Genomic DNA, 27794 nt, shown 5'->3' on the forward strand with positions numbered 1-27794 from the left:
CCAAAAAAAAAATTATCACGTCCTGTTCCTTTAAAAAAGCAAGCAGCCCACGCCTCAACAAAGCGGCTTGTTCCGGCTTGCATCTTTTCATGCTCGCTCGCCACATTCAAACTGTGCCCAACGGCTCCTCTGTGGCTCGCAGTCGTTTTTCTCTGACGCTCAACTGCGGGCGATAGCAGCGCGTCTCGGGCCCTCGGAGTCGCGCCACGCTAGTCCGCCTGCGAGGCACCCGTGGCCGGCTGAATAGGTTCCATCAGCGGCGCAGCGATACGCCACCATCCGAAGGCTTCCTCGGCCGTGGGAGGGCAGCAAGTGTACCACCTGAACCAAAGTGCTTTGCCTTGCCTCGGGACTGACCTCCAATCCTCGTTTTTTTTTATCTTTGCCATCTTGATGGAGGAATGTGAAGACGTTTGGGCCATGAAGATGTGCGTCAGGTAAGATGACAACCCCCCCCCCCCGCCCCCCCCCCTCCTTCAACTTTACCTGCCTTCAACTTGTTTTGATTGCGCTGTTTGTTTTGCGTGAAATGAGTTGGCAGTCAACTCAGCACAAAACGTTTTCAACTGGTGCTGAAGCGATAAAGAAGAGGAGGTGGAGGATGAGGGAGGTTGGGCGTGGATGTCGTTTGGCTCCATCCGCTCTTTGAAACCGGAAACAGAATTCTCGACAAGATTTCCCAACTTTTTCCACCTCCATAAATTTGAAATACCAAACATCCATTCTCTGTGGCTCATGTCCTCGTTGGTCTCTCAGGTGAGCAGGGGCCTATCCTGCGTGATTCTGGGGCAAGAGGCGGGGTACACCCTGGACTGGTTGTCAGTCCACTGCAGGTCATTGCAGTGAAAAAAAATAAAAAAAGCTTTGTTAAATTAGACAATTTCATAAACTGAATATACACCCTAATATAGTGAATGCCCAAAAAGTCATCTTGGTCAAGTTGTCATCATAGTAGCAAATTTAGGAAAAGTCGAATGGCATCACTCTCAAGTCAGAGTCTTGCATGTGCTTGATTATTTATAAATAAACACCCTAACCACAAATTGACCCTCTTTTAATCCAAGCCTGGACACTTGTTGCAAATTTTTGCATCGAAAATAAATGTTGATAGTTTGACACAAACAAATATTGACACAGAAAAAAAAACAGGCACAAATTACACTTGGATAAATAAACAACTCACCGCAAATAGACGACTCCTTTTGGAGTCCTAACCCCTTCCATTTGGAAACAAAAAAAAAAGGAGGTGGCTTGGAGAAGCTTTATGCCTTCTAACAGCACCAGGCCTCCACAGCTGTTATGGCATCTGTATAGCTGAACTTTACAGTGGAACTTGAGAAAAAACAAGGAAATGCATGCAGGGTAATAAACAAGAAAAAGAAAAGAAAAAAGAAAGCAACATCGTGCTACCAGATCTATTTTATCAGTGATGGTGAAAAATAAAAGTGCAATGGATTGTTCCTGAAAGTAAGTGTTCCAAATGACACCTGAGCTCATATAGAGTACTCCTTTTCCTTCCCGAGGAAGCAAAAAACATACGATGGCTGTAAATCTATATTTTGACGAATACCTGTACTACCATTTGTAACAATAGACTTAAGACTTTCTAGGAAAGTATCACAAGTCAATCCACTGGAAGACATCCTTCTCAAAATGTATTGCATGATGATTTGAATCCAAAATGAATGCGCATACAGTAGCTCATGTCGTGGAATCCTATATCTACTGATGCCTTGCCCAAGAGCACCAACTTGTTTGCCTATGCCAATAATATTATTTCTTTGGCCTATATGGGAATTGTGATAAATCCCTTTGAATTGTGCTTGTTCAAATGTGCGATGTGACCATCCATCCACTTTCTCTAACGTTTGTCCTTGCGGGTGAGCAGGAGATTATCCCCTGTCCACCTTTGATTGGTCGCCAGCCGATCACATTAACCTCCACATGATTACTGAGTAAGCATTTGTAAGATTACGCAACTCCTGTTTTATTCCTTTTACCACAGATCCAACTTTATTAAAAATACACTGTAAGCTGCTGCTTTTGTGTGTAGTGTAGCAGCATGTGAGCGGCACGGTCGGCCTGCCTCCCACTGAGATACTACCCCCGCAGCCTGGAACGACTGCCATATAATAACACGCACACGCACAACCACTCTCTCGCAGCTGTGCTCCCATCTAAAACATGCTCCAACGATAATAATCTAAAAGATAAATACGTCTGTAGGTTTAAATGCATGTGTTTATATTTGTATCATGTTGGATGAGTGTTAAATTGCCAGTCACTGTTTGCTGGTTGGCACAGTGGCACAGCTTTAGAGCGTTGGCCTCACAGTTCTGAGGATTGGGGTTGAAATCACGGCTGCACCTGTGTGGAGTTTGCATGTTCTCCCTGTGCCTGCATGGGTTTCCTCCGAGCACTTCAGTTTTCTCCCACATCCCAAAAACATGCATTCATTGGAGACTGTAAATTGCCCCGAGATGTGATTGTGAATGCGACTGTTGTCTGTCTCCATGTGCCCTGTGATTGGCTGACAACCAGTTCAGGGTGTACCCCGCCTCCTGCCTGATGACAGCTGGGATAGGCTCCAGTGACCTCCTATGACCCTTGTGTGGATAAGTGTCTCAGAAAATGGATGGATGGTTGTACTTTGTTCTACTCAAACAGGTGTCTAACCCCTTTTCAGACATATAACGAAGTTACTGACTTTACGACATAAATACAGTAATTTTTCAGGTTTTACTGGTTGTTTTTTTTTTTTATGTTTGCAAGTGTATTGCCCACATGTACGTGCACGCATACACAAACACACAGAATGGTCGAGTGCCATGCTCACTGCCAATGAGAAGTACAAGGGAGTTATTGAATTACTTGACTTACTTGACTTTTTTTTGTTCCTCAATCTTTTTTTTAATACATTCTATAGTGCACATTTTCACTGATCTGGGTCTGGACAGTAACTTGATTTGCTTCACTCAACATAGCCACCTAAGTTTGATCAGAGATGCTGCAATTAATGCGAGCCATTGTGTAATGTGGTGAAAATCACGCTCAAGTAATGAAACAGTCCACTCAGAGACAATTGCACTCTATTCTCGTTTCCCTGAGGAAACTCCAAAATCGTAGCACCCCACATATATAAATGAGGACATATGACAGCTTTGCCAGCTGTTGGCTGCAAAAACACTATGCACTTATCATGCCCGCTGGGCATTTGTGTCAGGCGGGAAGGTTCAGCAGGCTTATGGAACATTTGTCCTCTGGGGAGTTCTGTGCCATATTAGTTCCACCCAGATTGGACTTCTCCATATTCCATCCATGTATTTTCTATAAAATAGATATTTTATGGTTGTGGGTGAGCTGGAGTTTATCACAACTGACTTGGTGCAAGAGGGGGAGTACACACAAGACGTGTTGCCAGCCAATCGCAGGCCGCATGTAGAGAAGCATTCACTCTCACATTCACACCTATGGACAATTTCCAGTCTAGATTGAGCCCTATATATTTTCGTAATCTGGGAGAAAGCATGACTGGAACCCCAGCCTTTCGAACGATATAACAGATTTTGCTCCCCACATCAATTCATGCTAGTCTGTCCTTCATATCCTGCATGAAAAGTGGAAACACCTTCTAAGACAACCAGAACAGTCCGGTTGCAAGGGATTCACTGCCCTGAGGATGAAATGACACGGATGAATGAGGATATTCACAGGCCATGCCAACAAAGGCACTGAATTCCTGCAAAGATTGAAAACAATTTGACAAAGTAAGGAGTAAAAAAAAGACAAGACATGCTTACAAAGCTAGGAAATAAAAGTAAAAAGTTGCCAGAAAAATTGGTACTCAAGTAAAGAACTGAGGTACAGCAACAATCCCACCATTGATTGTTAGTGATTGTGCTTTAAGGGAAGTATGTAAGCTGAGACTCAAAAACAGGATATAACAGTTGTTCAAAGCAGGAACAGGTGGCTGTCGTGTCATGTTCTCCACCCGCGCCTTTGCTCCACCACTCCCCCGCTCAACTGTTGTCGTCCTTAAACTCGCACCCGGGGCTCTTTTCGCCACGCGAGCGTGACCGAACTCCTCCTTGGACGGTACTGGGTTGTTGACGGGTTGGTGGGGAGCACTAATGGTTAAATTTGGGTGCCACACAGAAGGAAACATGAGGCGGGAACAGGGCTTGAGACTGGCCAGGCTTTGCGGTGTGCCATGGAGCCCTTGGAAGGTGCGTAAATATGATGCAACATATGAAATCCAACAAGTGGGTATATAATTTTTTTTATAGTTGTTAAGTACTTTCATACGCTACATGTAATATGCAAATGAACAGGTCTTTGCTCTTAGTCTGTCCTGGTGCTCACAGCTCAAAATGATGGCATAAGTTCACACACTGTACAAGCAGAAGTACAGATATTTTTACACTCTGGTAAAGCTATTTCAAGTTGTTTATTTAAGTAACAGTAAATAACTATAGACGGAACTGTATTACCTATCAAAACAACAGTTGTTCTTACTGCACACAAAGTATAGTTTCAATTTTAGTAACTTGCATTGTCCTGTAGTGAGGAGAAAATGAAATCTCCTGACACAGATTTGATGCAAAGGGAATTCAGTTTTTTTGTATCCAAACTGAACTAATGAGAATTTTGTTTCAACAGTTTTCATTCTGCTAAAATAGCTAATGATAACGACATCAAAAAATACACCTGAATGCGTGTGTTTTTTTTTCAGATCAGATATTTTTATAACATAAGATGCTGGTCGTTCTTAGGTTGGCACAAGACACATCATCTTTCCACATTCATGGCTTAAAGCCAATTTCAAGTTTTTATGGGACACAAATGCACGATTGTCACAAACATCCCACTCTTGTGCTTTAATGCCCTCATTCAAGCCTTTCATGCTCTTTGTGGACTGTTTCCTTTGCATGACCGTGTTTTCAAATCTGCGGCATGCTTAAACCCTGGTATGCCCTAAAACCAACACGTCTTGTTCCTCAAGTCTTTACCGGCAGTGGCCTGCTGCAGCCTGTTGAGATGCATTCCCCCTGACCCAGCCGGTGCCTCCGCTTCGGAGCCGGGATGCCGGTGCAGGCCGCCCAATGGACGGACTTCCTGTCCTGTCCCATCTGCTACAACGAGTTCAACAGCAGCGGCCACCAGCCCGTCAGCTTGGGCTGTTCGCACACCGTGTGCCGCAGCTGCCTGCACAAGCTGCACCGCAAGGCCTGCCCCTTCGACCAGACGCCCATCAGCACGGATATTGACCTGTTGCCCGTCAACTGTGCCCTGCTGCAGCTTGTTGGAGCTCAGGTAAAAAGAAACTAGATGTTTTGAAATGGAATGGGTGGTAACATCATAATGAGGCAATAGCTGTTCATTTTCCCCAGATTCCAAAAAGCATGCATGTCTGTGTTTTGGTCTCTTTTAGATTCCAGACGCGCAGCCAGTCATCTTGAGCAGCGCGACAGATGTTGGACACTATGAGGCCTGCAAGGTGTGTGTGGAAGAGCTGGCTCTTTACCTGAAGCCAATTAGCTCCACGAAAGGTATGAATATTGCTTCAAAACTGACAGTTTCTCATGTTTAATCCAAATGTGTGTGCAGCATATATAAAAACATTTTCATCATGAATCCACATTACGGCAGAACCTCATAAATTGAACACAATCTGCTATAAGGGATGCATTAATCAAATTGAGTGTATTTTTTCCATAGATAATAATTAAAACTGACATAATTTCTTTTAGTGTCATCGTGATACAAATTTTTATCTCTAACATCATTTTTTCAAGCAGTTGGAGGCACCCCAGCTGACTGAAAATGGATATAGATTTCCTCCTATTGTGGATTTGGTCTATGTTAATCAACTTCAGAGAGTATATATCCATTCTCTGAGCTGCTTATCCTCACAAGGGTCGTGGGAGTGCTGGAGCCTATCACAGCTATCTTCGAGTAGGAGTGGGGCACACCCTGAACTGGTTGCCAGGCAATCGCAAATCATCCTCAGCTATATATCTGCTTTAAAAACAAAAAATTATTTTGTGTGTGTGTTGATCACATATGACACGAAATGGTACCAGAGCTCTGGCTAAGGAACAGAAGAATTTATGTCAAGAAAGTATGTTGAAGCGGTACCTTTCACCTAAGAGACTAAGATCTTTGTGTACTGGGGATGAGCTAAATTTAGGTTTATTCAAACTTAGCAAATTTTGGGTTGTTGATGGAAGTCACAGAGTTTCACACATAGTAGAAAATTGATGGCATTCGAAAGCTGTTGTTGGCAAGTATTTATGGATTAATTTTACCTCACTATTTTTTGCAATTCTGACATTTTAAGTACCACAGATCTTGTGGTTTCGACAATGCCGTCACACTTTATGAACATGAAGCTGCCACCGCCTCCAGGTGTGGCGCCACCGAGTCCAGGCGCGCTCAGCCGACCCATGCAAAGGAAGCTGGTGACGCTGGTCAACTGTCAGCTGGTGGAAGAAGAAGGCCGAGTGCGGGCTGTACGGGCGGGTCGCTCGCTAGGGGAGCGGACGGTGACAGAGCTCATCCTGCAACACCAGAACCCCCAGCAGCTGTCCACCAACCTTTGGGCTGCAGTGAGAGCGCGGGGATGCCAATTCCTTGGGCCTGGTGAGTGTACATTGGCATTTACTTATATATCGTAAAGATCACCAAAATATTCAACCAAACAACACATGGTCAGATTTTTACCCATTGCGAGTGAGTGTGTCATATTAAGATAAGTGGCCAACCCATCTTCAACGGACTGATAACTGGTGTCCTGTGATGATTACTCAGGCCAGATTCTAACTTGAGAAACCTGTTTCTCATCATGATAGCAGAATGACTGTAAAAATCTACCCGCTGCTTAGAATCTACCGTGTTTCCTACATATGATTTACTACTTCGATTAAATAATTCTCTCCTTCAGCCATGCAGGAGGATGCCCTGAAGCTGGTGCTGTTGGCTCTGGAGGACGGATCCGCTCTGTCCCGGAAGGTGCTTGTGTTGTTTGTTGTCCAGAAGCTGGAGGGGCGCTTCCCTCAGGCCTCCAAAACCAGCATTGGCCATGTGGTGCAGCTCCTCTATAGGGCCTCCTGCTTCAAGGTACAATGTAACTTTTTGAAAGCCTTCCAAGTGCCATACTATTTTTTTTATATTATGTAAAAACCGAACATGATCATTTGTGGATTGATTATTATCTGGCAACTGTTTCACTGAGGTTTTGTTTGTGGAATATTATGTTAGAGGGCATCATAGACCAGGGGCACCAAAGTCATTAATGTCACGGACCACGTTGTCGTTAACATTTCCCTCTGTGGGCCATTATGAAACCATAAAAATGGTTAATCACCTTATGTCACACGCTAAATGTATGGATAACCAATCTTGAAATCAGAAGTCAAGAAGAATAGTTTCATGGTTAATTTCATGCAAAAAAAGGGGCAATTGGTAACAAGGCTTGCAATATTTGAACCTTATTACATATGACAATTTGGAACTTTTGTACAGATTTTAGCTATAATCAAGAAAGCTGATACACATGATTTGCTTTTGCGGGCCACATAAAATGATGTGGTGGGTGTAGTTTGACACCTGTGCCTTCGACTAATCTCAAAGGTCAGTCATAAAAGTCATGAATAAATATGAAGAAGAAATATAAAGAACTTTCATACATGTTATTTTGCACCAGAATTCTTTACATATTTGTATTATTGGTCTGATCAAGTCCTTCCACATTTCTCCACCAATTAAAACCATAGCAATGTTAATTAACATCTCACTCAGGACATCTTGCGAAATATTTAACTTTCCCATAATTCCACATTTTCCATGGAAATAATCCACAATGAAATGACTGGAGAACTTTACCTTCCATATTTCACATCTCAGCCTTTCCAACCCCTTTACTTGCCACGCAAACTGCGCAACTCTTTGAGGACATACATGGAACTAATTATCACATTCTCAAAAGTTTCAAAGGGAAAAAAAATTCAAAATTTAGAGCTATTGATGAGTCTGAGGGCAGCCAGAAAATGGACCAGTTCGGCAAAGCAGGGAGTGTAAAACGGAAGCGCCTGAAGTTAAGGCAAAGCAACAGGGTGCACTAAAATGTGTGTTTGATTACGCCTTCATTGACCTTCATTACCCCGAAACGTCATAAGCCGAGGGACCCCTGAAGATGCAAAAGTCAAGAAGGAGTATCTAATATGCGGACCTCTGCGGACATGAGCATTTATTTCCGTACCTGTTACCCGATGAAGCGCATTGCTGGCAGGGCACAAATGCCAAATATTTCCTGGTGATGTAACAGGATTCTATATTTGCACCACGCTGCAGTCTGGCTTGCGGGACAGCAGGGGGATGCACAAGTAGGTCAAAATAAGGTCAGTTAGCAAAGACAGGACTTGATGATGACGTTCTTTCATGCTGAGCTCGGCGGATTTGTGTGATGAGTTCTAATGATGATTACTCATAGGGCAGATTCTGAAAAAGGGACACCCCTTTTCTTGATCTGAGTTTGAGTTGACATGTCTGAAGATTCATCACACCGCATAATAATTACGTAATCTCATAAATGTATTATGCGAGTCATATACAGGACTGTGAAATTCTCAATGGAATACGGAACACAGTCCACAAACACCAATATGTTTGGATTTTTAATTAGTTTTTCACATATCAAATAGTTAGAATTGAATGAATCCTTACCAGAATCAAATTTTTTTGCATTATAACCAAGTTAAACACTGTAATATTAACACATTAAAAGAATAAACACTATAAATACTCTGTTAAACAATATTAATTGTTAATTAAATATAAAATGTTCTGTAACTGTGAGTCAGTCAATGATGAGCAAGTGATATCACTTTTAACTCTCCTTTTACATGACAGGTCAAATTGACACTGGATAAAGTTTCACAATCAAAGAATATATTTCAAAATTTAAAACTGGATACAACTTTTTAATTGTTCTTCTGTTCCATTCTCTTGCTAATTAGATATATTTTAAAGGTCACAATGACCTGGGAATAATCTGAAACAATCATCCGTGTTTAAAAAAAGAAGTCATCTGCAATTGATACGTCAAAACAGCCATTGCAACTACTTTAATGGCGGGCTACTTCGTGTTATTAGTTTATATCATAGAACTATTTTTCAGTTATTGTTCAAATTTGAAGGGGGAATGTTTGTTTGTTTTCTTTTACCCCTGGATTGATAATCCAGGTGACAAAACGGGACGAAGACTCTTCGCTGATGCAATTGAAGGAGGAGTTCCGCACGTACGAGGCTCTCAGGAGAGAACACGACGCCCAGATTGTGCACATCGCCATGGAGGCTGGCCTCCGCATCTCTCCCGAGCAGTGGTCCTCTTTGCTTTACGGGGACCTAGTACACAAGTCGCATATGCAGTCCATCATTGACAAGGTCTCATTCATCAGACTCAATATGTCATGAAAATGAAGTTTCTGATTATTTTTTGTACCTTTAATACATCATTCATAAGGAATTTTGCTCTCTGATTTGCTTTCCTTTCTGGGATTGTCTTTATTTCACTTGGTTCTAAGCAAGCTTTGTTTTTGTTCCCCCAACCCCCCTCCCCCCACCCTACCTGAGTGTTAACTTGCATCAACTTCCACTGAAATAATGGGAATGCAACGTGGAATTAATGTTCCCTAAAAAACATTTATATTTGCTTCTAGATCACAACATGAACCTCCTTACCTCATTTCAACATAGTTCTTTGGTGCCAACAATCCACAAGATGGGGCCAAAGCGACACTAAAAAGAAACAGGGGTGTATTCCTGCGAGTATGTTATGTGAAAACCCCTGAGAGGAGGCAAAGCCCGATCATTACATTTCAAAGAGTTGGGGAAGAAGGAAAAAAAAATAATTATGCATAACTAAATATAAAATACATTTACTACTACAATGTTCCCAAACTAATTTCTATTGCTTTTCATACTCGGTCACCACAGTGGATTTGTGCTGATGGTTCCCCTTCCGCTTGGGGTGTAAGAAAATAGTATTAATGGAGAAATCATTTATCAATACATATTTTGTCTTACCAACTCATTAACCAATGAGCATTTTTTAAGTGTCAATTATTTCTTCATTGTCAATTTTGAGATAGGATCATGGGATCAATTTTTTTGTGTGTTAATTCCATTTTGTAATTTCTCTGAAAACTGGTTGATTAATTGAATATTAATACAACTAAATACAACAGTTTCTTTAAAAAATGAAATAATTTTGAACTATTTCTTTTGACCTAATCCACAAATGACCTGGCCAAAACAGGACATTTTTATTGAATACCACGAGTGGTATGTGGGCTCCCCCTTGCAGTATTCATTGTGTGCAGTATGTGAACCGCATCTTAAACATTAGCTTGAAAGCTAACACACGGCCTTCAAGGACAAACACTGGATTTCCCCCCCCAAAAAACATTATTATATTTAACTTTTAAGTACAATATGTCTCCATTGAGTGATTCTCTAACGTGGACTGAGTATAAAACTGTCAATTTCATTAAAAAAAAAAAAAACCCATTGTGTTTGTCATATAAGTTTCAAGAAAAAGCCTCACTGGCAGCTACTTCTGTTTGACTCAGTATTGCATCCTGTCTATACATATTAATATGATTATATATTATCCATTAATACTGTGCATGTGGATGTTATAGAAATACCTAATATATTTTGAAGAAACCTTGCTGATAGAGAAAGTACATTTTTATGTTGGTTTTAAAAGACTGGAATGAGCATTTCTTATCGTGTAGTTGCAGTCTCCAGAGTCATTTGCGAAGAGCATCCAGGAGCTGACCATTGTCCTGCAGAGGACGGGAGACCCTGCCAACCTCACGAGTCTCAGAGCTCACCTGGAACTGCTGGCCAATATAGACCACAATACAGGTACAGCACAGTCACATGGTTGAAGGGGAATAGAAGATCGATTTGAGTGATGGGTTCTAATGATGATAAGTCATAGGCCAGGTTTTCCTGATCCAAGTTTTAGTTGAAATATCTGAAGACGCCTCACGCAGCCACACACACACAAGATTGCACACAGAGGAATCGCTTGTCAACAACTATGACTCATCCCTGCGCAGTGTTAAAATAGACAAATGTTTTGCTGTAGCCAGTAATGGTAGTGATATCTCAAGAAGAAAAATGTTATGGTCATGCAACATGATGATTTATTTGTACTGTATGGGTAGATGATGCAGCACCACCCTGGGAGGAGCTGGAAAATGTGATGCTTGCTGTAAAGTTGGTGGTTCACGGACTCGTAGAATTCATCCAAAACTTCAGCAAGAAGAACCACGAGACTCCGCAGGTAGTCATATCAGTAGGCGATGTGCAGATTTGAGTCTTTCAACAGAGTTCAAAGTTAAACAGTCATCAGATGCAGGGTTTGTTTGTGGTGTCTGCAGCCTCAGGTCAACAGCAAGTATAAGACCAGCATGTGCAGAGATCTGCGCCATCAAGGAGGATGTCCGAGAGGAAGCAACTGCACATTTGCACACACACAGGATGAACTTGACAAGTGAGTGAAGGACACACGCAAACGGGAAAAAAATGGGACCAAGTACAAAAGAAAAGACTAATAAACACAAAGTGGTACTACCATGTAGAGACAAATACCAACAAATAAAGCGCAAATAAAGAGCAAAAAGCTAGAGAGGAGGACCACCAGTAAAACGCCAGACGTTACTCAGAGCAGAATCCAATATAAGAAAAACAGAGAATACAACTTAGCAAATGAAGAAGACGAAAGTATGATCAGGCGCTTTTGCTGGTTTCCAAATGTGACAAGGTGCACGCTTCCGTGCTCAACTCCCTCCTCCAACACCGGGGGAAAGCTCATTGGGCTAAGGTGTTAATTGTAGAGTGCTGTTGTGCCTTAGTGGGGCGTGAGTAAATTTAAGAACATTGCAGTGCGCCTGCGGTCTGAGGATCTGCCTCAGTGTGGAGTACGTAAACTTTTACAATTCTTCCATCGTTTCCCACGTCCTTTTTCCAGATTTCGTCTGAGGAACAAGAAGAGCAGCAGCATTAGCCGTGCATTCCCTTCACCCGGGGGAAAAACTTTCAAGATGGAGGACAGTGTCCACCCTGATGGGTCTGCAGGAGTTGGAGAGGACACCCTGGCAGAGGGCGGCCCTCATCCACAACTCATTTCCAGGGGAGCCGACACCATGGAGGCCGTTAAGAGGGTTGTGTCCAGTGAATCTATTTGCACAAGTGGGAACAACGGGCTGACTGAAGCCAGTATGACCTTAAGGGGCTCAGCTGAGCAGTAAGCATATTTCCTATTGCATTTTGCAAAAGTTTGCTCACACTTTAATAAAAAAAATCAGCAGATAATTGATGGTCATTAGAATTGGATTGGCCGCACGGTGGAACAACTGGTTGGCCTCACAGTCCTGAGAACTGGGGCTCTAAACCAGTTCAGGGTGTTCCCCCCCTCCTGCTTGATGATTGCTGGGATAGGCTCCAGCACTCTCGCAAACCTTGTGAGGATAAATGGTTAAGACAACGGATGGATGGATAGAATTGCATTAGAAAAAAGTAAACAAGAAAATGTATTTAATAAGCAGGGATAAACCTGGACTAAACATTTGTAGGGTTGGGTTCAAAATGACTGCTAGCTTCACTACATCATCCAATGTTAAATCATAATTTATGAATATAGTTAAGTACTGTTGGAAAATACACTGGAAATGTATATTATTTTGCAGATATTGAGATGCACCTGTACTGTACATGAGATGTCACTTGTTCCAAATTTGAATGAGTTCTTCTGATTGCTGCCTTCTCCTCGAGGAAGCCCGTGTCTCCACCCATAACTCACACCAGCCGCCCCTCAGCGTTGTCTCCTTTGACCGCCAAGGCACGGATGACTGATGGGGGCGGGGGCCCCGTGTCTAAACATGGTAGTCCCCTCATGCTGCGAGTGCCTCATCCTTCTCAGCCCTCAGAGCAGTTCTACCAGGAGCAACAATCTGCGTACGACACGGCCCACCACCAGCCAAATTGTGAGTCTTCAAATTCTGTATTTACTCATCTAGTGGCTGTTTGTAAAAGGACAGCGATCAGCTGATATACACTCTCGTGAGGACGGAGTGTTTGAAGAAATGCAATAAATGATTCACTCCAAATGCAATTTTTTTGACGAGAAAGTTGAATATATTCTTTTGTTCAACCTCCAGCAGGTTGCTACTACCCATCTCCTCTCCATCCTCCACACAAGCCCTGCGTGGCTCGCTTCCTCAGATCTTCAAACGTCCCAGAATCCTCCCTGCCACCATCCTCCTTTGCCAGTGATGCTCAAATAAGCCATCATCCCCCCTCCTCTTCTTCCACCGGATATCCACCTCATCCACCCAGGGAGCGCATGGGACCTCCCATCTTCCACCACAACCCAGGGCAGCCTCAGTACGGACCGCTGGCCTCTGCCCATGGGGTTTATGCACCTCTCTATGACAGCAGAAGAGTGTGGAGGCCTCAGGTTGAGCCTTCTGTTCATTTTTTTTTAATGTACAAGTGAAAATCTTGAATGGGTCTTCATAGTTCTTGACGCACTTATTTCCATTGCAGCTGTACAATCGAGAGGACGCAAGGAGTAATTCGCTGCCTCCAGAGGTGCTGCATTCCTCTGTCTACCAGCCTCCACTCAGGGAGAGATTCAACTCGCTAGACAGCAACTACTGCTCGGCCTCAGAGCACCGAGCAGCGCTGCACAGGGTTAGTGCAAATGTAGTCCACATAATACTCAAAAACACAGAATATCAAACGAGTTCATTTATTTCAGTCATTCGATGAAAAAAGGGGAACTCAAATCGTACAGATTCATTAAATACTGGAAATTTGTTTTTAGAAGGCCTATTCCTAAATACTGTTTTACCTATTATATATATATATATATATATATATATATATATATATATATATACTATATAATTATTTTTTTATATATTGAAATGTGTATGGAATAATGCAGCCCTATGGGGGCACAAACCAGTGCAATCTGTAGGCCGGTCCCAAGCCCGGATAAATGCAGAGGGTTGCGTCAGGAAGGGCATCCGGCGTAAAAACTGTGCCAAACAAATATGAGCGTTCATCTAAAGAATCCCATACCGGATCGGTCGTGGCCCGGGTTAACAACGCCCGCCCCCGGCACTGCTAACCTGCAGGGCGTCGGTGGAAATTCAGCTACTGTGGGTCGAAGACAAAGAAGAGGAGGAAACCGGATCCAGCGTCAGAAGAAAAAGAGGAATGCACAGAGCCTACAACTGAGTGTAGGGACTTTGAATGTTGGGACTATGACAGGAAAAGCACAGGAGTTGGTTGACATGATGATTAGGAGAAAGGTTGATATTCTGTGCATCCAAGAGAGCAGGTGGAAAGGTAGTAAGGCTAGAAGTTTGGGAGCAGGGTTTAAATTATTCTACCACGGAGTAGATGGGAAGAGAAATGGATTAGGGGTTATTTTAAAGGAAGAGCTGGCTAAGAATGTCTTGGAGGTGAAAAGAGTATCAGATCGAGTGATGAGACTAAAATTTGAAATTGAGGGTGTTATGTATAATGTGGTTAGCGGCTATGCACCACAGGTAGGATGTGACCTAGAGTTGAAAGAGAAATTCTGGAAGGAACTAGATGAAGTAGTTCTGAGCATCCCAGACAGCGAGAGAGTTGTGATTGGTGCAGATTGTAATGGACATATTGGTAAAGGAAACAGGGGCGATGAAGAAGTGATGGGTAAGTACGGCATCCAGGAAAGGAACTTTGAAGGGCAGATGGTGGTGGACTTTGCAAAAAGGATGGAGATGGCTGTAGTGAACACTTATTTCCAGAAGAGGGAGGAACATATAGTGACCTACAAGAGCGGAGGTAGAACCACGCAGGTAGATTATATTTTGTGCAGACGATGTAATCTGAAGGAGGTTACTGACTGTAAAGTAGTGGTAGGGGAGAGTGTAGCTCAACAGCATAGGATGGTAGTATGTAGGATGATTCTGGTGGTGGGTAGGAAGATTAAGAAGACAAAGGTAGAGCAGAGAACCATGTGGTGGAAGCTGAGAAAGGAAGAATGTCGTGCGGCCTTCCGGAAAGAGGTGAGACAGGCTCTCGATGGACAACCGAAGCTCCCGGAAGACTGGACGACGACAGCCAAGGTGATCAGAGAGACAGGCAGGAGAGTACTTGGTGTGTCATCTGGTAGGAAAGGGGAGAAGGAGACTTGGTGGTGGAACCCCAAAATACAGGGAGTCATACAAGGAAAGAGATTAGCGAAGAAGAAGTGGGATACTGAGAGGACTGAGGAGAGGCGAAAGGAGTACATCGAGATGCGACGTAGGGCAAAGGTAGAGGTGGCAAAGGCTAAACAAGAGGCATATGAAGACATGTACACCAGGTTGGACACGAAAGAAGGAGAAAAGGATCTCTATAGGTTGGCCAGACAGAGGGATAGAGATGGGAAGGATGTGCAGCAGGTAAGGGTGATTAAGGATAGAGATGGAAATGTGTTGACTGGTGCCGGTAGTGTACTAAATAGATGGAAAGAATACTTTGAGAAGTTGATGAATGAAGAAAATGAGAGAGAAGGAAGAGTTGAAGAGGCAAGAGTGAAGGACCAGGAAGTGGAAATGATTACTAAGGGGGAAGTCAGAAAGGCACTACAAAGGATGAAAACTGGAAAGGCAGTTGGTCCTGATGACATACCGGTAGAGGTATGGAAGCAATTTGGAGAGATGGCTGTGGAGTTTTTGACCAACTTATTCAACAGAATACTAGCGGGCGAAAAGATGCCTGAAGAATGGAGGAAAAGTGTTCTAGTTCCCATTTTTAAGAACAAAGGGGATGTTCAGAGCTGTGGGAACTATAGAGGAATAAAGTTGATGAGCCACACAATGAAGTTATGGGAAAGAGTAGTGGAGGCTAGACTCAGGACAGAAGTAAGTATCTGCGAGCAACAGTATGGTTTCATGCCTAGAAAGAGTACCACAGATGCATTATTTGCCTTGAGGATGCTCGTGGAAAAGTACAGAGAAGGTCAGAAGGAGCTACATTGTGTCTTTGTGGATCTAGAGAAAGCCTATGACAGAGTACCAAGAGAGGAACTGTGGTACTGCATGCGTAAGTCTGGTGTGGCAGAGAAGTATGTTAAAATAGTACAGGACATGTATGATGGTAGCAGAACAATGGTGAGGTGTGCCTTAGGTGTGACAGAGGAATTTAAGGTGGAGGTGGGACTGCATCAGGGATCAGCTCTGAGCCCCTTCCTGTTTGCAGTGGTAATGGATAGGCTGACAGATGAGGTTAGACTGGAATCCCCTTGGACCATCATGTTCGCAGATGATATTGTCATATGCAGTGAAAGCAGGGAGCATGCAGAGGAACAATTGGAAAGATGGAGACATGCACTGGAAAGGAGAGGAATGAAGATTAGCCGAAGTAAAACAGAATATATGTGCATGAATGAGAGGGGTGGAGGGGGAAAAGTGAAGCTCCAGGGAGAAGAGATATCGAGGGTGGATGACTTCAAATACTTGGGGTCAACAATACAGTTGGCGGAAGGTGTCTGGTGTTCTATGTGACAGAAGAGTCTCCGCAAGGATGAAGGGCAAGGTTTATAAAACAGTGGTGAGGCCGGCCATGATGTACGGATTAGAGACGGTGGCACTGAAGAAACAACAGGAAGCTGAACTGGAGGTGGCAGAAATGAAGATGTTGAGGTTCTCGCTCGGAGTGACCAGGTTGGATAGGATTAGAAATGAGCTCATTAGAGGGACAGCCAAAGCTGGATGTTTTGGAGACAAGATTCGAGAGAGCAGACTTCGATGGTTTGGACATGTTCAGAGGCGAGAGAGTGAGTATATTGGTAGAAGGATGCTGAGGATGGAGCTCCCAGGCAAAAGGGCGAGAGGAAGACCAAAGAGAAGGTTTATGGATGTGGTGAGGGAAGACATGAGGGCAGTTGGGGTTCGAGAGGAAGATGCAGGAGATAGGCTAAGATGGCAAAAGATGACACGCTGTGGCGACCCCTAACGGGACAAGCCGAAAGGAAAAGAAGAAGAAGAAGAAGAAATGTGTATGGAATGAAATTAGGCACAACAGCAGACAAGTTTCGCTTTTTGAAATGAACGAATGAAATAAATGAACCTTTCCACGATATTCAAATTTATTGAAATGCATCGGCACACTACGTGGACAGAATTTTGGAACACCATCCAGAATAATATTTGCAATTTCAACTTGTGGTTGTTTCAGTCCAAAAGTGGCTGCACCACTGTTTGAGTCTTTAGAGTCCACTGTCCATTATTTCATAAAAATATTAAAATGTACAGCTACTTCATTTTCTAAATGTGATTCATTGATCAAGATGTGGCGGCACGGTGGAGCAGCTGTAAAGGGTTGGCCTCACAGTTCTGAGGACCTGGGTTCAATCTCGGCCCCGTCTGTGTGGAGTTTGCATTTTCTCCACGTGCCTGTGTGGGTTTTCTCTGGGCACTCCGGTTTCCTCCCACGTTCCAAAAACATGCAACGTTAATTGGACACTATAAATTGCCCCTAGGTGTGATTGTTGGTGCAACTGTTGTCTATCTCCATGTGCCCTGCAATTGGGTGGCAACCCGTTCAGGGTGTACCCTGCCTCCTGCCCAATGACAACTGAGATAGGCTCCAGCACTCCCGTGACCCTTGTGAGGATAAGCACCTCAGAAAATGAATGTATGTATGTTCCTGGTTTCTGCATGCAGAAGATTTTACATGATACCAACGTTTTGAGAACAAGTTAAAGATTAAGAAAGTAATGCATGCGTACATTTTAAATGTAGCTATTTTACAAGTGATCGATTACTAGTACCAAGCATTGCTCTGTTGAGATTATTTATTCAAATGTATTGTGTCTAGGATCCCTAAAGCTGTATTCATGTTATTCTTTTTCCTTGACTATGTCTTCCCACACCTTCATATGTCACCTCTATCTTCACTGCCAGCCGTGAAGCCCTCACCCTCCTCTGTACAGTATGGAGCCCATCCTCCTATTTGTACCTACCTAAATATGTCTCTGCCTCCCCCAGTCCCCTGCATTTTCACATCGTCTTACAGCATCAGTACTACTACTGCCGAAATATGTATTATTGAAAACAAGGACAATTGAATTCTCATTCAAGTGGAAAACAATCGGCATGCCACTTGCAGTAAATGCAGCTATGTAAAATTACCATTAAATTGCCACACGTATCAACTTTTAAAAATCACTCATTTGTATTTCCATATTTGTGTTTTTCTTACTATGTAATGTTATTTACAATAGTGACATAGCAAAATAAAACAATTCTTCATTGTAACAGTTTTATGCTTATTGGGACCAGTTGGGAGGCAGTGCTGGATTCTTATGACAAGTCAAAGTAGTGTGAAAAAAATCCATCACTTGTTTGTAATTTTAGCCTTCACGTTTGTGGACGCAGTACGTCATTGCAAAGTGGCAGATCCATAATTGTTCCACGTCGTGGACACATTGGCAAATACAAATATCACAACAAAAGTTACATGAAGTACATACCGTATACTACACGGTATATAGTGGCAGAACCTGAACCACACACTAATAATGTTATTTATGATCTTCCTTCTCACTTCATGTCACTCCATTAACTCCGTACGTTGTTTTTAGGAGTACGGCCACGTTCCTCTGGTCTATGATGACCTGTTCCGACGAAAGCAAGAACAGTGGGCGCATCACCACCACCATCATCATCATCACAGCACCAGAAGGCCCTCCCAACCCTCCGCCATCTTCAACATTGATTTCGGACCTGAGGTATGCAGCAAATCCCAGCCAGGGCATGGGTTGCAATCACAAATCATTACGTGAATCAGAAATACTTGCTGAGTGAACCTCTTTATGCTTAATTGAATTCCCCGCTCTAAGAGCCTCTCCCTTACCCGCATCCACTGTAATACCATGCGAGTGAGTGGGAGATTGTTGCTTAGCAACTGTGGACGATGATATCATGGCTCGACTGCTGGGGTGCGTGGGTGCATGTGTGAGGGGAAAAAAAAAAGCATCATTTGAGGCTTCAATAAGCAGCAACTGTGGAATTGTGCTGACTAAAGTTTTGCTAAACGGATGGGAAATTTTCCACTTATCCATACGGACATACACCATAAATCCTTGTAATATTTGCAGACTTTGTGTCGGTTTTCCCTAAATTGTTGTTCCAATGAGTGCTTGTCTTTATACGCATTGAAAATACACAAAAACACTCAACAGTGTTAAACTTCATCTTACAGTGTACTGTACTCTGTATGAGTCACACAGAATCTCGGTGGCAAAATTTTTTCAATATATTGTTGTACCACATCATGATTTCAAAAAAAACAAAAATGGGAAGATGAACAACTAATCATTCAAAGAGTTTGCTCATCAAAATATTATTTTTGATATCAAGAAAGAAAACTTGAATTTTCTGAGCTCCTATTTGGATCTCAGTGTTGACCAAGTAATTACACTGTACATAGACATAATTCCTCACTGTCAGTTTATCAATTGTGTCAGTTCCTGACTTTAGTGCAGGAAGGGATCCATGCACACCCAGCGGTGATATGAATGTGAGTGAAAATGTTTTTTGTCTATATATGTGCCCTGAAATGAACTTTGTAACCAGTCTAGGCTTTTCTGCCTTTTGCCTGTTGTCGGGTGAGATAGGTGCCCTAACCCGACCCCTAACAGGATTAGAAATATAGACAATGGATTGATGTCATCAATGATGTCAGTCACAAGAAGATTTTCTTTTTGTCTCTTGCAGCATGTGGAGAGCAGGGCAGGTCAGTGTGTTGGGTGCTGCTTCAAAGGTGACGAGAGCTTGGCGCACTACACGCCGTGGTCCTGCGGCGCCACCATCGGGCCCTGTCTCAGCCCTTTTGAGCCTGAGGTGCTCACACAGGCTGCGTCTCACGCTGCCTTTGAGCAGTCGGTGAGTTTTAGTTTAGTCTCACAGCCGTGCCTGTTAGGTTTCCCACATAGTTTCCAGGCAGGACACACCATGCTCCAATATTACCTGTTGCGGATGCACGCTACCACACCATGAGTGGCTGGTGTATCCTGGCAGAACACACCCTGCTGCTTCCAGATGGGAAAAGTGGGATGTAACTTTAAGCTTAGAGAACCCATGGGGTCACACATGACCCAGTGGAATTCAGGGCCCACTGTATAAACACAATGCACCACAGTTACTCTTTTTACCCTTAAAGCCCAACGTCTCACATGTGTCTTCATTAAATGCATTTTTTTTTTTTTGTAGTTAAGGCCCACTGGTCCTATGTGACCCACTATCTAAACTGGAACTAAATTAGTAGATTTTTAGAAATGTGATGTTTTTGTGTTCCTTTGATGGTTATTGATTAATTTAGTTAGTACATAAAAGAGGATTTGGATGTCTTGGGTTCTATAGGGTTAAGGTCCCTATTTTGGCTGTTTAGACCTCCATAGAGTGACTCTATAACAGAGTTCTTACCATACAAAAGTGTCAATTTTATTTAGAAAACAAAAAATCTAGTTTCTTGTCATCCAGATTCCAGAAAAGCCCCCTTAACAGCTAATTCTCTTTGACCCAGTTTTGTTTCTGCTTTGTGCATCTTTGGCAAAGTGTGCCCCCTTTTTTCTGATTGGGTGCATCCACGCAAAAAAAACAACTCCCACTCCTTGTGAGTGCACATGTTTCCCACTAACTTTAACCCACCCTAATCCTAGCCTTAACCCATGCTACACCTAACCATAACAAGCTTCTTTGTTATTATTTTGTACAACTGTGATAAGCTTAAGATGGTCATCTCATTACATCTGTGTGGCCCATCACTCTTCCTGCAGCGCAAGAGCCAATCAGTTTGCAGCGCAGTGTGTCCTGCCTGCAAACTATGTGGGAATCCTTATAACACCAACATTTGGTCACTCATATATTTCACTTCGAGGGTGTTTTGCAGAAAACACCAACATTGCGCATGGCCCCGTGATGCACCATGACATTCTCTTCTTGCCGTCGGAGCACATACGCAATGAATGGGTTTGTTGACAGAGTGCTGCGCATTGCTTAGGGCAGTGTGAAAGGCCTCAGTGTACTGTATATGGGAGATGGATTGCAAGAAACTGGAAAAGACTAATATTTGTGCTTTACTGTTTGAACTGTAATTTGTTGGTAGACCATGTCAATGACACACAGAAGAAAAAGATAGCACTGTATACCACAAAGAAAAAAACAAAAAAAGGGGAAATGTGAATATAGGACGTTATAGGGGGAAAACTGTACATGCAGTAACGGTGCAGTCCTCCTAAACTAAGCCCATAAAGGAGAAGCTGGTCTGCAAGTGTGCCTTGTATCTGATCAGCGAGTGAGAAAAACTGTATAATCCAGTACGTTGCAATTTCATCAATACAGAACTCACAACCAAGATCTTCAAGATAGGAATGTTAAATTGCAGAATTGCAAAAATTAAATCACACAATTTCTTACAAAGCAGTTGGATAGCTGCAGCAGTGGTGTGAGCGGCAGCGGCGGTGTCATTAATGGTGCCGGTGCAAAGCGTTGGCTGCACTCATTAGATCACTGCAGGCGACTGAAAGAAGAGGACCCCATCATCCCCTTCAGTGAGGGACCCATCATCTCCAAGTGGGGGGCCATATCCAGGGCGTCCCGCTCGGGCTATCACACCACCGAGCCTATCCAAGCCACCGCTTGCCAGGGTGGCGCTCGTACCACGCCCATTAACTTTAAAGGTAAGCATGGGCAACAAGTAGTGAAAACTTTGATTCGCTGCTTTGAAGTATAATAGAATACCATTTTTTGTCAATACACTTTGTACAACGACATAGGAGAGTATGGTACGATACTGCTTATACTTATCAGGGTTGCAGGTGAGCTGGAGCCAATTCCAGCTGATTTTGGGTGTAAAAAGGTACTTGAAAGAGGCTCAAATGCAGTCATCCAATTATCTGTAGTGTATTTCACCACAATGTCACAGATACTACACTTCGGCGGGGGAGGCAAAAGTCCAAGCAATTTTTAATGGCAACATTAGCAAACAAAAACAAACATGTCATTTGCCCAAACCATTGAGAAAACTGTAAATGGCTAGAATGATGACTTTAGCTTTCTTAAGTACCGCCATACTTTGATTGTATATTGTCAGTTAAAAAGAACAAATGCTTACAATTTTGTCACGTGAGCCTGTCAAATTGGACACTTTCTGCATAAAATTGCTACAGTTTTTTTTCAGATCCATTATGGTGGGCTATAAAGGTCAAATCATAAAAACACTAATTATATCTGCACCTACTGTAACTGTGGTCTTGATATTTTAGTTGCATTATTGTATTTTCCAGATTACAATTGCCACTTAGATCGTGGCGAGTACAGGTGGAGCTCCAGGGGATCCAACTCTTCCAGCCACTCCAGTTTCCTTGAGAGGTACAACCAATGTTTCATTAGGGGTTTTACACCACTGACACAATTTTATTTTGTTGCTTATGTTGTTTTAGCGAGCAGCTTTGTCAACATTCGTCGAGCGAGAAAACTGCATGTGCTCCGCAAAGCCACCAGACAGCCTTCAGCCAGGATCAGGACCTTGAGGAGAGCGAGCCAGGCCCGGAACGAGACATTGAGCTGGAACTGTGTGCTCTGGACATGGAGGACTCGGACCCCCGAGAAATCAAGTCTCAGGTAGAGCCTGAAAAACTACAGAAGATTGTTATTATCCAAATGTTGATACAAATATTGTGGAACCTCTCAAGTGAAAAACACACTATTTTTGTTTTGGAAAATGTTGCCCATAGCAGATAATAAAAATTGGAATAATGTGTTCCAAGTGTGTCACATCATAAAACCTTAAGTAAGCTGTAAAGGCAATGTTTTATAATATTAACATTTGCACCTGTCATAGAAATATAAAAAGGACTGTCATCATAAAAACTACTTGTTCCTGGATGACAGATGTGTTTGTGCATATTAAGCATTATTCAGTGCCATGCAAGGACAATGAACAGCTGCATTGATGTGGTTTGACATTTTTAAGTTTAATCTCTTATTTTCAGAACATATCCTCTATTATTCATTCATGAACAACACTTATTTTTTGGGGGGGGGGCTCAGGCATAAATAATATAACATTTCCATTTTGCATCACAGGTCCATGAAACTATGTTGAAGTGAAAGGAATACATTCATCTAAGCGGTCCATAGTGCTGTTTAATCAAAAAAAGTTGATCTGTCATCGTGTGGGGATGGTTGGCAATTACAAACCTTCAAGGGTGCGTTAATTACTCGGGTATCCTCAAACAATAAATTGTGTAACCACCATTATTATCTCTGATTACTCATGACAGAAACCTGACTTTTCTCTTTCCATAAAGAGCAAATACAGCCAACTATGCAGTGAATGGGCGGGACAGTGGCTCAGCTGGGAAGCGTTGGCCTCACAGTTCTGAGGTCTCAGGTTGGCGTGCAACCAGTTCAGGGTGTACGCTGCCTCAGGCCCGTTGACAGCTGGGATAGGCTCCAGCACTCCCGCGACCTTCGTGAGGATAAGCGGCTAAGGAAATGAATGGATGGATGGATATGCAGTGTATAACAGGTTCCTCTTATTGTACTGAGCAGCCAAGACATAGCTATGTGGAATTTGTTTTTTTTGTGTGTGGTACCTTGACTTATGAGTGCCTCAACTTTTGAGTTTTCTGAGCTATGAGCCACCGCTGGTAATGTTTTAGTTGCTGACTTTTACGATATTCCGCTGTCTCAAATGGCATCGTGCATGATGGTGTCCCATTGTACTACTGAAGCTCTTTATTCCCTTGTCATTTTTTGCCTTTCAGGATTCTATGGACGTCGCCACGGCATATTCCGAGGACGCTTCTCGCCTCCTCCCACTTTCCTGCTCCTCTTCACTCCTGTCATCCCCACTGGAGGAACAACACCATGCTGAGGACCCTTCGACAGAAAAGATGGACACTTACCTTCTGAAAAAGATGGCCTTTAGGTGACTTGAATTTGCAGTACAGTACAGAATTATTGTCTTTTAGTTATTTTTGTGGGGTTAAAAACACCCAACACAGTACAAAATTATGGAAAATAAAGCTTCAAATGCTAAGAACCATTATAGTGAATTTCACACCTTTTTTCCTGCTTCCAGAAAGTCGTTGTCTCCTGTAGGCTTGGCGTCAGGTGGCCTGGCCGTCGGCAAGCTGGTCCTGCGGACCGGGACGGCCCGACCTGGTGGCGACTCGTCTCCACGCTCTTGCCCCAAAACGCCCGGGGCGGAGATGCTGCTCAGCGGGAGCTAAGGAACATTTCCAATCGCAACATCTTCACCCTCCACCCACACCTTGTCCTGTACTGATGCAGTTTACACACAGTTGATTCTGTTGTGGTTTCACAAAGCAGTCACCCATGTTCAGACCATGTTAAGGCAAGTTCTACAAATTTACAAGCTCCCGCTTTTTTTTTGAAAAGTATCTGTTAGTGTGCTATGAATTTGAAATTACCGTGCATACTTTGTGTATTGCTTGTGCCTTGGAAAAACATTGTATCCCTAAAGTTTTCCCATCACTCATCGATACATGCCTTCCATGTACTTGTGGTTTTATTTAAAGTGGAACTCCCAAGTCCAACACAGTCACATGACTTCCAAGTTTTCTTCATTTTCGAAACAATTTTACCATTGAAAATAATGCAAAATGAAATCTGTTTCAGGCTCATACGACACAACATTGCAGACTCTTAAACAGACACAATGAGAGTGAATAGGTAAGATGTACTTGCCCTCAAATTGTACTGAGGAGCCAGAACTTTTCCTTTTTTTTTCTATTTACCGTACTATAAGGTTGCACACGGCATATTTAGTTTTGCTCTCAAGAGAGCGCAGACCTTTTAGGACCTCAGTAACTACATTGAGGTTAAATATTTATCCTTCCGACTAAAAACATGCTTGTTAGGGTCAGTAAAGACTCTAAATTGACCATAGGTGTGATTATGAGTGTGAATACCATGTGTCCCCTGTGACAGATTTGCAACCAGTCCTATTTCCTTCCCTCTCGCTCAAAGTCAGCTCAGATTCACTGTCATTTTTTCCCAAACCAAAACCCATCAGGGAACATAACAATAACAGTCACCGATATGCATTTCCGTTTATAATATTTAATGTATTTAAGAATTGGTTAGTTGTAAGTACATTTATTATAAAAATATGATTATTTATATTTAATGAAATTAGAGAGCCATTAAATTGGAATACTTTTCCTAAATTGTCTCAAAACACACAGGATCAAATACATTTGTACAAATTTGAATATGTCTACTTCAACGGATTTTAGATCCACCAGTGTGTCAGTTCAGAGAAAATAGTGGGGAATCTTGCCATAAATAAATGGTGTAACCGATTTCAAGAGGTGGCTTGAAACAGTCGACGCAATTCCGATGTTCACAGCGCTTTTGCCCAAATTCCCACGGAAACGAGCAACTGAAGCCTTTTTGAAGGAATCTAGAAACAGCATCTTAAGAATAACCATGCAGTACATCCTAATCGTAAAGAACAGGAGCCCTACAAAGCATTCGAGTGTGACGTGACACAAACACAAAATATCCACCTGCAAAAACATGTATTTGCAAAATTACACTTTGGATTTTCTCTCAAACATTGATTCATCATATTAATGTCACACAGGCTTTTTGTGTGTTTTAAAATCAGCTTTAGCCCATAATTTGATCCACCCCAGTTGTTCTCAAAGTGTGTTACAGTTAGCACTCCCTCTTATGGTGTGTGAAAGGAACACTGAGTTAAAAATGTTACAGTAGCTTAAACTTTTTAGAAATCCAGTGCAGTAACCCTGTAAAGTACAAGTCAGTTGTATTGGACTTATAAATTCAATACATTTGCATTTAAGATGCAAATTATTTGTTTTTCAAACATTTACTCTGATATAATTTCCATTGAAACTTTTCTGTGCACTACCATTTCATTTAATAGTGATTTAACTGTTAAATTTAGAACTAATCAATGTTCACAATTTTAACTTTCAACTATTTAGTTAATCAATAGAGTCACGGGCATGCTGGAGCAAGTCCCAGCTAACTATGGGCGAGAGGCGGGGTAAGCCTGAACTGGTCGCCATCCAATCACAGGGCACACATAAACAACCATTCATATTTAAGCCAACTTTTTCCCCATATTTAAGTCTATTGTTAATGCTCAAACTGTGCAAAATGTTACAGTGGCTTGCAATAATACCAAATATAATTTTTAGGGATAATTTCTTTTTTATATATATAAATGCTCAGACCTACTACACTACTGTAGAGTATTTTAATGTTAATAGTGATGGTAGTATTTTGAGAGCTTTGTATTTTTATAGGTAGTACTTGGCCCGAGTTCAAATGACCCGGAACATACTACGTATTTGTTAAAAATGGACGTTGTTTCTTAACTTTAAACAATTTGACTCATTTTACAAACTTTCCCTATGATGTAGTTAGTATAACTTCATTCTAACTGTACTTCCTTCCCACTTAAGTTTTGCAATGCAGAAATATCGGGAAGCAATGAAGACATGATTATGCCATCTCAGTCATTTTAAGATAATGCAACACATTTGGTGGTCAGCTTTGAAATCTTAACTCCAGCAGGAGTCGACAGACAACAAATGTCGTCTCTATGCCAATACTCAAAAGTGTTTGTGATAACTGTGTCATATGATGCTTTGAACCCGGCGCCACCAATGAAACAGAAAGCTAATGGCGCGGTCACGAGAGGCCATGACAGAATGCTGAGTCAGCGCTGCAATTGACACCAGAATTGCAATGTAATCGAGGAAATTGAGGGTGGAGATTCTTGGTGTTGTATATGACATACTTACAAGTGTGGAGAACCTCAGGCCTGTGGGCAATTCTTAAATACACCCTCAGGGGCACGGTTTTGAAAAAAACAAAACAAAAAAAAAAGTTACCCACCTGCACGGATTCTTGTGTTTACTTGTGCTCCGTTGTTTGTTTTGTTTGTGCATTTTTATGCACCGCTAACTTCTGTGAAGTTGTTTGTCTGAGTATTTTGTATCAGGAATGCAGTCACTATCTTCAACTTAATAGCACGGTGTCTTAAATCTTTGCCGGTCATCCGATCTGCTTTAGTCCGTAATGTACTCTCCATAATAGAACATGTTGGTTCTGAGTGGTTGATGTGCATACATCCTCTCTAAGTATGCATATTTTGTCAGGGAATATGAAAACAGCTTGGGAAACCTAATATTTTGTACGTTTTTGTATGTCTAGGAAGTTTAGCTCTGTGAGCCACTGTTGCATTTGTTTACAACGCTTTTGGAGTCATCCACGTAACTATAATCATTAAATATTCAATTCATTGAATGAATGATTTCTGCGAGATAATCTTCCTGTTGTCAAGCTTGGCTGGAGGTTTCCTCAGGGAAAAAAAATAATTGTGTTGCTCTGCTATTATAGTCATAATGTTTAATATTCCGTGGAAGTACTGCATTTCCTCATAGTTGCCAAGGAAATTTTTCCTCAACAGCAGAGTCGCAGGTGTGTATTGGGGGTAGGGTGTTTTATGAATATTAATAAATAATTAAAATATTAATTCTATCTATCTATCTATCTATCTATCTATCTATCTATCTATCTATCTAATCTATCTATCTATCTATCTATCTATCTATCTATCTATCTATCTATCTATCTATCTAATCTATCTATCTATCCACAGAACACCTT

At 42.2% G+C, this 27794-nt stretch overlaps 1 protein-coding gene across 5 annotated transcripts; it reads left to right on the plus strand.

Annotated features, from left to right (window-relative positions):
* rc3h2 (ring finger and CCCH-type domains 2) lies at positions 1–27703 on the plus strand. 5 transcript variants are annotated; one of them, XM_061801952.1, is made up of 20 exons: positions 1–437; positions 5003–5313; positions 5432–5549; positions 6409–6642; positions 6944–7119; positions 9244–9444; positions 10800–10932; positions 11238–11356; positions 11454–11566; positions 12044–12319; positions 12847–13058; positions 13233–13531; positions 13621–13767; positions 18701–18847; positions 19836–20003; positions 21544–21799; positions 22406–22490; positions 22562–22742; positions 23891–24054; positions 24208–27703. In XM_061801952.1, the coding sequence occupies exons 2-20, from the start codon at positions 5083–5085 to the stop codon at positions 24356–24358; spliced, it is 3411 nt and encodes a 1136-aa protein (XP_061657936.1). In that variant the 5' UTR covers positions 1–437; positions 5003–5082; the 3' UTR covers positions 24359–27703. The 5 variants fall into 5 exon arrangements, with proteins under 5 accessions (XP_061657936.1, XP_061657937.1, XP_061657933.1 ...); XM_061801953.1 differs by having other exon boundaries at positions 13236–13531; positions 21541–21799; XM_061801949.1 differs by having other exon boundaries at positions 2–437; positions 21541–21799.
* The last annotated feature ends 91 nt before the right edge of the window (positions 27704–27794 follow it).

The sequence above is a fragment of the Syngnathoides biaculeatus genome, chromosome 17 (assembly GCF_019802595.1).
Source record: "Syngnathoides biaculeatus isolate LvHL_M chromosome 17, ASM1980259v1, whole genome shotgun sequence".
NCBI lineage: Eukaryota > Metazoa > Chordata > Actinopteri > Syngnathiformes > Syngnathidae > Syngnathoides > Syngnathoides biaculeatus.

Bases quoted from the DNA above. Each gene is read 5' to 3' on its own strand.
- rc3h2 (XM_061801949.1), top strand. From the start codon at position 5,083: ATGCCGGTGCAGGCCGCCCAATGGACGGACTTCCTGTCCTGTCCCATC. The intron at 13,059-13,232 runs GTGAGTCTTCAA...TTCAACCTCCAG, and splicing joins GGCCCACCACCAGCCAAATT to CAGGTTGCTACTACCCATCT. The intron at 18,848-19,835 runs GTATGCAGCAAA...TGTCTCTTGCAG, and splicing joins ACATTGATTTCGGACCTGAG to CATGTGGAGAGCAGGGCAGG.